Below are 11,369 nucleotides of genomic sequence, written 5' to 3'. Positions count from 1 at the left end.
TACACGGAGTAAGAAGTAAGAGTAAGAAATTGACCAATCACAGTCGAATGTGAGAAGAATAATCGACTGTGATTGGTCAATTTCTTACTCTTACTTCTTACTCCGTGTATTGTAGACGGGCCTTGAAACTCCATCGGAACCAACATGTAGAGTTTGGTTTCAACGCTTCGGAAACGGTGATTTTGATGTGAGAGACAAAGAACGTCCAGGATAGTCGAAAAAATTTGAAGATGTCGAGCTGCAAGAATTGCTTGATGAGAATCCAGCTCAAACGCTTTTAGAGTTGTCGAAACAGTTAAATGTATGGCCGCAGCACACTTGCATAACGCATAATACATAGTGCATAATGGAATCAATCGAAATTCTTCTTTTCCATGGAATGAGAGGAAAGGAAAGCTTCTGATTAGTTGATTCGCTTATGCACTATGCGTTATGCGTTGTGCAAAAGCTTGTATCTAGGCTCTTACTCCAAACGCCGATTGAGTGAAGAATTGATGCAAAAAAGATCATCCGTAGCCAACAATCGACGCAAAGTCATTTTGTTGCATGATAACACTCGACCGCATGTCGCGAAAAGCGTGAAGCAGGCACTTCTAGAGCCTGAATTGGAAGTTCTCCTGCATCCAGCGTACTCTCCAGACTTGGCACCGTCGGATTACCATCTTTTCCGATCGATGCAACACGCACTTATGGACACACACTTCTCCAATAACAACGAAGTCCAAAAATGGGTGGATGAATGGATCACCTCGAAAGACACCGCGTTCTACCGTCGTGGGATTGCCCTGTTGCCAGAGAGATGGGAAAAAGTAGTAGAAAATGGAGGAAATTACTTTGATTAAGGTATTCATTCATCTTCCCTTCGAAACAAATCGATTTTCGAGACGAAAAAACGATAGGAATTAAGTTTAATTCCTAATTAACCTAATAATAGAAATGTGACTTTCCCTGAATCAAATATTTGCGAATTTGGATTTAAATTCGTGATAAATTGTGACAATTGTGAACGATATATTAATTCTTGTCCACTCATACAAAACGCGTACGAAATTAACAGACAAATCGTATTCTTTCGGAAACTTTTTGATATTGATTACGAGAGTATAAGAAAGTTTTGCGGTATCATGTATCTTTCAAGAATGTTTACAAAAACGGTTTACCAGGACATTAATACAAACATTCATTGTACGTCGAAAACTGTTGCCTCTTTATTATTTTCTGACGCTGCCACTGAGGAGAAAAACTTAATGGCAAAAGTAGAAAATATATCAGAACCTGCAGGACTAATAGTTTCCTGAGGGGTGATCCCGATTAACCACGGCTCGATTGGACACCACTAATTACAGCGACCGGTGCTTAGGAGCTTTGTAGTCTCAAGCGCTGTGAGTGGCTCGTGTCCAATTGAGCCGTGTCCAACTGGGTGCCACCCGTTTCCTGAGATGACTCGTGGCGAAAGCGTGGTTTTACGTTGCAAGAAGTCAATCGCTGATTGGATTGTATTCTGTCAAAGTACTAGATGTAATCGTAAAATCATCGTATTGCAAGGAATGCGAATACTGGAAGGATAAATTAGATAAATATAACTCGGCTGAATTCGAATTGTGGATGCAATCGCATAAAGAAACGTGTTCAGCTAATCATGAAGGAAGTTCGGGTAAAATGGAGGTAGTCGGAGCAATAGAAATGTTCAGGAGGTCTACATGGAGTCAAATATTTATCGTATATCGGTGACGATGATTGTAAAACATACAAAGGCATCGTTGAATCACAACCATACGAGGAAAACATTACGATAATTAAAAAAGAATGTGTCAGTCACGTTTACAAAAGCGGATGGGTTTTCTACTTAATAATATAAAAAAGGACAAAAAAGAACTAAGAGGAAAATTGACGAGAAAATTAATCGACGAATTAAGTTTACGAATTAAGTTTACGGATTTGCTATTAGGAGACATAAACATTCAATAGAAGATGAAAACTGCAATATGGGCAACGTTAAAGCACAAATCATCAACTGACGCTAAATCGCAACATGAGAACTATCCGCTCGGACCTGGTAGATAGTTCCTGGTAGATAGCAAAGACGACAAATAAATTAAGTGAATACATTTACAAACTTACTCTTCATCCTGATGTTATAAAGGTAATTACTCCTATCTACCAGAAACTTAGCAAAGATGATTTGTTAGAGCGTTGTTTGGGTGGATACACTCAAAATTCGAACGAGAGCCTGAACGAGTTGATTTGGACCTTTGATCCAAAAACAGCGTTTAATAGTGCTAAATGCGTTGAATTGCTGTTAATGTTGCCAGCATATTCAATAATTATTCAAGCATTCTTTTAATGATAAATACCATGGATATAGCCATCAGGCCGGTTACAGCAAGCATTTGCGAAACCTTGGACGAAGAACGAATTTCACTGAGGCACATACGTTCGAGGCATCTATGTATAATGCGCACTTAGTGCACTTTAAAGCCGTTGCACACAAATCGACATAAAGATGTACGTTTAATAAAAATATAGAAACTAATCAAACCGCGAAATGTTCAATACTTTTATTATTTGATAACATACACACTGGGCGTTTTATCACTTGAGATATCTCACTTTTACACTTAAATTAGAATAGTGTACAACAGCTTTAATGTGTACTGAGTGCGCACTAATTCTGCCAATGAAAAACGCTATAAAGAAGATTGAAGGGGATAATTATTACGAAGCTGACATGGCAGATTAACGGTAAGAACAAAAAAGTTTGCACTATAAAGACTATATTGTAAAATAATCTTTAAATGTAAAATAATCTTTAAAATGTGTTTTTCTCGAAACTTTGTTTTTTAAAATGGTGTCGAAGGTTTGTCGGGATGTATTCGTCGGATTGACTTGAATTTTGGTTTTTTATTATCCTTATATTATAGTATTCTCTAAGCATTGACCGAGGATTTTTACAATATCATTATTATTTTGCAAAATACTAATAAATTAATTAACAATATTTATGCCAAAAATCAAACCAAAGGCAAAGGTTAAAAAATTTTTTTTCAGTCAAATTTCAACAAATTTTGAATAAGTTCGGTCAATGCTTAAAGAATACAATATGCTTAATTAAGTAATGTTATTATTATTATTATTTTTTTTTTTCAGATGATCCAATATGGCGGAATCATCGACGCGAAAAGAATTGATTTTTTATAACATTTTAATAAATGGTATTAAGATTATATTTTTGAAGTTTCCACGTACTTTCTATATAAAGATTATGCGTTTCGCAGGTTTTCTCCGTGTCCAGATTAATTTTTGGCATGCCAACGTTTCATGAACCTTGCAGTCCACTTCATCAAGGCGAAGAGCAGCGTGATACTGAGCTCAGTATCAAGCTGCTCCTCGCCCTGATGAAGTGGATTGCAAGGTTCACGAAACATTGGCATTCCAAAAATGGATCTAGATAGTAGATACGGAGAAAACCCGCGAAACACATAATCTTTATATGGTATTAAGATTATTTTTTCTTTCATTTTGCATATTTTATACCTTCAACGTGTACTTGAAAAAAGTATCAAACCACAAGTCTACAGCTTTTTTTATTTCTTTGATAATCCACGTTTAAAAATTATTTATTTTTTCGATCGGTCACACCGGTCTGACTCCTTAAATGCACTTCGAAATAAATTAGAGTTCAACATTTTCCAGACAGTAAACATCCAAAAATGTATTAAATATTTATGTATCCCGATGAAATTATAGGTTCCCGGTAATCGAGGTTACAAGTATTTCGGAGCTGCTAAAGAACTACCGGGTGTTAGAGAATTATTTGAGCAGGAGCCACCGCCGCCGCCTCGTAAAACTCGCGCAGAATTGATGAAGGACATTGACGCGGATTATTACGGCTATATGGACGACGACGATGGTATTCTGATACCGTTGGAACAGAAGGCCGAGCAAGAAGCGAGAGAAAAGTGCATTAACGAATGGGTAGCTCACGAGAAGGAACCGGAAGTCGAGATTGAAACAACGGCACAAAAATTGATTCCTTCGCAGCAGGATATTCAGGAAGCTTTGCTGGTTAGAAAGAAGAAAGAGCTGCTGGAAAAGTACGGACTAGACTGAAGTCCAGGTGCGACGTTGTGTTTGAAATTGTACAAACTGGAATATCGATTGCGATATTAACTATTGATAAATTTATTATTTGTTTAATTATATATTAGAATACATTTTTATAAAACGCGATGAATATAATAATTATTATTAATTTATAAGCATGTAATAACATTGATTAAGATCATTAATTTGTGCAGTAGACATTCAAACTCGAATGCTTATCAAGAGAAACGGGTGCCGTAGATGAAAATATAGATAAAAATCCAAGGATAGTCTGTTTATAATCATCGCGATATATGACACTTCTCCCATTTTTTTCGTCGTTTTTCGCAACGGAGAATAGGCGAAATGATTATTCCACAATAAAATAGAATAACAGAGTAGGTACGGTACACGTTATTTTGTAAGAAAATCTAGATATCGCATGTTCTCGTTTTCGCAAATGTATCATTAGAATGTTGCAAAGTATATCGTGTGTTCTTCAATTTGACCTTGGCTCTCTTATCCTCTCGATATAGCAAGCATCTATTAACGAATAACTTCTATTTAATCAACATGATCGTAAAACTCTAGAATAGATCTAAAAACAGGAAAAAGTTTACTTCTTATGCCCGAATTTATAAAGGTATCTTAATCGTTCCCAGAACAATTCCGCTTCGGTTGCAAATATTATAAATAAAGAATGGTAACTGATATAAAGTTTAACAACGTATCCAACGAGTTCACAGCCCATTTTTGTAACGAACCGTAATCATTAATCTTCGAGTGTTAAATATAAGAAACACAATCTTGCTTAAAAAAAAAAAAGAAAAGAAATATTTTTGGTGAAAATTTATCCGCGTTCTCAAAGAGAATCGTGATGATCCCTTTGTAGTGAAAATGTAAATTGGAACTAGTCTGATCACTTCCTACATATCCAACAGCTTATCACACAAAGTGAAAAACATGGCAAGATTAACGTTATCGTAATTACATTACACCGTTATTTACTTGAAAGAGTAAAAGACCTAAAAGTTAAAAAACTACTCACTAATTAAACGTATATATGTCACTCGGGTGCTGACTGAAATTCTTGGAATTCCCTAATTCCAGTTCGTGTTATAGAAAACGAATGATATTAATCTTCAAATCGAGAGACTGATATAACATCGCTACATCGTAAATTGATTTTAAATATTTAAACGCTTGTCACCTCTTTAGCATCGTGCCGTTTATAAACAGACTGTACATTATACGATAGTATATCGCTAGGACTCAGAAGTACTCTCTAACAATATCAGCTAACGATGCACGAAACAAATCGTGTTACTTATATATATAATATATGATATTCACATGTCACTCACACACACATTTAACGCTAAATGGGCTGGCGTTTTAACCCATTCTACACTTATATAGCTGTAGTATACTTTAAACATCTGATTGAGAAGATTTTCCCATTTAGCCCGTTTCCTTTATACTATAGAAAATACGTGGAAAATCTTTTAAGAAAAGTAATAATACTGCCAAAAACATTAATGATCATTTGTATAGGTTGAAAAGGGTCCAAAACTTTGTAAGTATTCGATAAAAAAAATTTTCATCATATTTTTTAAGAATATGTCATATATATTAAAAAACAAGCTTAATGTAGACACAATAAATGCCAATAATCTGTCTAAGTCGCCAACAAATTACTGTTAACGTTTTGCTTTCTAAATTAATAATACTTTATGTGACACTATTTTATATATAGAATAATAAGAAAGGATCAATTTCAGTAAAAAGCAATGTCTGGCTTCCTACATAAAATAAAATGCAAGTGAATCATCTGTATTGTTAAAACAAGAAATCGTGTCTATCTATGATATAAAGTTAATTTTTTCAACTATGATTATTTCTTGTTTCTCTAGTGAACATCCTTCAAGTTTGAGACTCTTTCTTCGAATATCCTGTATAAATGATTTACGATGATCTCATATAACAAGATGCAAATACCATTCATCTCGATTATCTTTTTACATACCTCACAGTTTTGATGTTCAGAATTAAATTTACCTGCAGGCACAATTTAAATTTTAATAAAAATATCCCTCATTTTTTTAACTGCTCCATAACATATCCACGGCCAAAGTCGGAGGTGGAGATATTTGCATGCTTTGTGAAAAAATTAGTTTAATCACTGGATCTATAAATAAAAAATAATTTTGTTAGAGAATCTCAGACACTACATGCTTAAGATGTTCTAAATTCTCATATTGTAAATTCTTGTATGCAATATTAGTTCGTCTTCGCAACGCACATCTAGCGCACATATTGTACGTAAAAAGAGAACTTACGTTGTACGATAAAAACAATTGTTCGTGTCCTAAAGGAGATTTCTGAGTCCCTGCAATTATTTTATTCCTAAAATGTAAATAATAAAATAGTTCGAGCATGGATTAATATGTAATCATGATGAAGATTTACTACTAGAGGCTTGAAAAAGTCAAGCGTTAAATGATTCACAGCATCTGTTTGTCCATTAATCAGTCGCTGGCTTTGTTCGCTGATCTAGGGGTCCCCTAACGATCCTTTGGTCTAAGGCTACTTTCCACGTTATTACTATGCGCCTTTATATTTTAATGACAATATCAAACTGCTAATCACGCTTCTCAGATAATTAAGAAAACTTTTTGCAGTTTTCAGTGTAAAGCATAAAGAATTAATCAAAATAAAAGTAGAGTGCATATAAAGTTAATATATCTTAATGAACCAAATTTTATATCTATGCATTGATTCTATAATTTAAATAATTTTATTAATGTAAAATGCTGAAAAAATTATATTCGACTTAAAACGATTTAAAATAAACGTTCTTTTGTGAATAAATATAACTAGATTTATTTTTCGTTTAATTTCAATATTTTATATGGAAATAATCTTTAATAATATTAATATTAATTATGAGATAATAATATTAAAAGTTATGAAGATATAAAAAAAGGCAAAACTCAAATACTTGCTAAAAAGAAATACATATTTAATTAGTCGAAAAATCTGTTTAAAAAAAGAAGAAATAGTATGGTAGTTTTTTAATATTTTTATACATTTTTATATTAAATCATTTCTCTCTCATGATCTAATTGTAGGCATAAATTTATCGCGTCTTTAATCGTATCTTCTACTTTTGCGTTCCTCTAATATGGCTATTGACGATGGAACCCCTTGCTAAAAAATTCTAATATTAACGCATAGATTATGCCATGTTCCTAGCATACTCGTGATCGTGTATGTTTCTATTTCAATTATAGTATATCGACTCTACAATCACATTTGCATTTACGAAGTGCGTTTTGCGAGTCATTGTGCGTCATTAAATTGTCAAACTGTTGGTCTCGTGTCCCATCTCGATCAGAGAAATCTCTCTATAAACCGCTACTATCACGTTGCGGTGAGTTGTCGGCTCTCGCATGTATCAATCCATTCTCGAACCATCTGAAGACACCAATGCCCGTGTCCTAAATCTTATCTTATTATTATATTTGCTGCTAATCCATCCAATTCTTTCTTTTTAGGCATACCTGAAGGGAACGTAAGATACCAGTTGTAAGTTAAAAGCTAAAAAACCAGATTAAGTGAGTCGTCATAAAAAAAACTATTGCGTATAAATAAGTGCGTAGATGTACATATTATTTATAAGCGCCTTAACGAGTACAACGTGTGGTGTAAATTTTGTTCAGTAATATCAGTTAATATAAATTTATTAACAATTCAATAATAATAAATTTTTTTCACTATTTTTGTGATCAATCTTGGTATCAGATTCTAATTTTAAGCTTAAATTATCATCTAAGCAATAGACTAAGTTCATCTCACTGATATTTTTCGTTCGTTTTAAAGTTCATTATTAGTAGACATCTACGTTTCATTCATGCATGCCCAAGTTATAATAACACAGTTCAACAAAAATTAATTTTGTCATCCAAAGGTAAGAATGTAATTATTCCCATAGTTTTTTCTTTCAAATTACATTTCTTATCTCCGAATATCTTGTCATGTCAATTTTAAGATATGTGAGCTGTGAAGTATAACACAAAAATGTAAAAAAAAGTATTTCAATAAATTTTATATCATATAGTTATAGCGTGTAATTTGTTTGAAATGGTTATATCGTTCAGTTATTGTTAGAACTTTTAGCCTTTAGTTTATATTTTTCTAGAATTTTTTATATGTGTGAATTCTGAAATAATATAAGCTTTCTCATTCTATAATTTCCGAAGAAAACTGATAAATTCTGAAGAAGTTTAAGAGGTATTTTTTCAGAAATTTTTTTAAATTTAAAATATAGAAAATTCTTAATAATGTTATGAGATATGAGAATTTTTTTTAACCAGAATACTTTAATTAAATATTGAGATTCATTAATTGTAACAGGGAAATTATTAATTAGCAAAATCTGCCTTAATTTTGAAGAGAAAAATTTTTTAGCATGTTATATATGATAATTGTAACATGGAAAATTATACTAAAAAATTCTCTTTTATTAAATTGATCTTAAGTTTCTTAACACTGACATGACAAAAATATAAGGAATAATTTCCTTTTCTGAGAATATTTTTGTTGAACTGCGTAATAAGGCTAATCGATAAAAAAAAATCGGATGGCTATATTCAGTGTTAAATGTATGCGAGAACACGGGTCCGATATTCGCCACATTGATTCATATGAGTAAACACAAGTAGATCGGATATCGGGATCGAATATACAATTATATACGGTAAGATGGGTTAATATCGACACAATGACGAAATAGTAATAACGATTTATAATTTAAAAAACAACAATATTGTGTTGAGATACATATGATATGGTTACAATGGATAATGCTTTCATTTGATATTATACAGAAAAACGATACAAATTAGAATATTCAATTCTTTAACATAGAAAATTAATTTTTTTCATAGTTTTAATAATTTTAATTGAAAATTATATGGTAAAAAAAAAATTATTACATTTTAAAATAAAATATACATATTCTATAAAAAAGTAGATTTACTTTAGGAATATTCTATATTTGAATTTAATACAGAAGAGAGAAAAGCTAAAAGATTTTAATATCAAAAATTGAAAAAACTTACAAATAAGAAACTTGTAAAGAACTTGCGTTGTCAATTTCACGTCGAACAAGAGTTCACTCTCGAATGTTGTGTTTACTATCTCGATATTGTATTAATTTATATTTACTTAATAGCGTTTTCGGCCCGGCCAGGTTTGCACCAACCTGGGTTGGATTAATGGCGTTTTGTGCTCTCCTATTGGTAGAGCGGGTGACGTCAACCAATAGGAAAGATTAATCCAACCCAGGTTGGTGCAAACCCGATCGGGCCGAAAACGCTATAAGATAGCTGTTATAATTGAAAAAACAAACATTAAAACGTATATCGACAATTCCATTGTTGTTCTATACACAACAGCTCTACAAACAACAAGCATTACAATAGTAATTCATTGTGTCGATGTTATCCTACCTCAGGGTGGACACACGAATCACATTTTTTCAAATTCTCAAATTTTTCAAATAAGAGAAACTTCGTTTTCCAAGGAAACATTTCAACCATGTTTCCTACATTGAAATACTTAACTTTAATTTTCTATTAAATCTCTGAAGATTTAAATAACTTTTTTTTAGGCTTTTATACAAATAAAATCGAGAGAGCTCGATTTTCAATATTTTTACTAAATCACAGGAACTTTTGGCTCTTCCTGCATTTTAACAATTAAGGAAAACCTCTGTTAATTTTTCTAGAGCGTTTCCCAATCCACGCGAGAATATTTTCCGGATTCTCAGAGTACATTGAAAACGATTGAAGAATCTCGGATCTTCTATCGCGTAACCACCCTGCATCTTAAAATATGAATTATGAAGTCAAGAAATGTAACCATCTCAGTTTTCGAAGTAACGTCGTTTCAGACATTGAAATTCGCTTACATTTCACAACAATCCTCCATTTAGCATGGTGCGCGGCATAAAAAGGGTGAAAGGCACAAAGTAAAAAATAAATGATTCAGATTGGCTCAGGCACATGTCGAGTCGGAGAGCATCGTACCATGTGACAGGACAGGTACGACGATTGGGCCGGAACGTCGATAAACGCCGGAACAACGATCACGCGATCGTCGAGACCCTCAACATCGAAGACTAGCCACACTGCTCCCATTAGCGTATCAAAAAGGAAATGTACTTGGTACATTTAGATAAGAGTTTGTAACTCAGAGTTTACAGTATTCCAAACAGAGCATCCTGAACAAAACAAAAGCTTGGCAAGTTTCTAAAGTTCCAATTTAAAATTCGACTGAAAGTCAGAGGCATTTCTTGAGTACTTAGAACATCGTTTAGACACTGCTATTTGTCTAACAGAGCTCTAACATTAAGACATTTTTTGAATTTTGTGTTGTCATTATCATATTTGTCATTTGCTTCATGTAATAGACACAGAAGTTAAGAACGCTTTTATGTTACCTGGACAGTCTCTTGTATTGTTCGTGCTCTGATTTGGAATTGACAGACCGATTGGAATATTGACTTCCGTTCTTCAACCAGGCAGTACACAGTGTGTCTCCATGAGATAAGGAGAAAGAATTGAAATCTCTCTCGAGATAAAGTCTGCCGCGAACAATTGTTCTTTTCTAGAAACGCTCATCTATTTCCCGTACTCTTCGGCGAGTACCGGTGAAATCGTTTCACGCCCGAATAACTGCATCAAGAATAAATCCATGAGAGGCACTCACACGAAGACACCTCAAGGACGCAGTAGCGAATGCCAGCGTTGCACTTGTATCGGTTGCCTCGCCGTCCGCATGTCGTTCCAATGCTGTAGCTCTTCAGATCCGGAGCTGTTCAGACCCAAACAGAGCCAGCCGATCATTTCTCGTCCTTTCCTACCCATTCCACCTCGTCGACGATTGTACACAGAGAGGTAAAGTGTCACGTCTCCCAATTGAAACAACGCGACCTGTTCAAGAAAAGCTATATATTATTTAATATAATTAAATTTTAAATACTACGAAACTTTCGTTAACCCTTTAACTGCAAAGTGTATATACATCGCTTGTAAAAGATGTATATACTTAGCTGAACTTGTCAAGAGTATGTGAATACTTTATATTTAATGATACAAGTTGTTCTAGGCCCTACATTATCACATCATAATGGCAAAGTATGTTTCATTTCTGCTATATTTCTGTTGTAATATACTATAGTAAATAATAGTAAAAACCAGGGAATGGAAGTAACTCGTTAC

At 33.4% G+C, this 11,369-nt stretch overlaps 2 protein-coding genes across 5 annotated transcripts in view; one reads left to right on the top strand and one right to left on the bottom strand.

The window, feature by feature from the left end:
- Window positions 1-7,870, top strand: part of LOC108769681 (pre-mRNA-splicing factor ISY1 homolog) — a 10,502-nt gene extending 2,632 nt beyond the window's left edge. For 2 of the 3 annotated variants that reach the window (XM_018520794.1, XM_018520795.1), the window contains exon 5: window positions 3,748-4,224. In XM_018520794.1, coding sequence (XP_018376296.1) covers window positions 3,748-4,110 — 363 coding nt within the window. In that variant the 3' untranslated portion in view covers window positions 4,111-4,224. Of the gene's footprint in view, window positions 1-3,747; window positions 4,225-7,640 lie in introns of those variants that run through there. The other variant, XM_018520796.1, reaches the window with a different exon arrangement.
- A 1,892-nt stretch (window positions 7,871-9,762) lies between these two features.
- Window positions 9,763-11,369, bottom strand: part of Syt14 (Synaptotagmin 14) — a 12,822-nt gene continuing 11,215 nt past the window's right edge. For both annotated transcript variants that reach the window (XM_018520781.1, XM_018520782.1), the window contains exon 8: window positions 9,763-11,081. In XM_018520781.1, the coding sequence (XP_018376283.1) occupies window positions 10,869-11,081 (213 nt within the window). In that variant the 3' untranslated portion in view covers window positions 9,763-10,868. The remainder of the gene's footprint in view (window positions 11,082-11,369) is intronic.

Source organism: Trachymyrmex cornetzi, unplaced genomic scaffold (genome assembly GCF_001594075.2).
Source record: "Trachymyrmex cornetzi isolate Tcor2-1 unplaced genomic scaffold, Tcor1.1 scaffold927, whole genome shotgun sequence".
NCBI classification, from domain to species: Eukaryota; Metazoa; Arthropoda; class Insecta; order Hymenoptera; family Formicidae; genus Trachymyrmex; species Trachymyrmex cornetzi.
The sequence above is the reverse complement of the archived record's forward strand: the minus strand, read 5'-3'. Positions and strand labels throughout refer to the sequence as shown.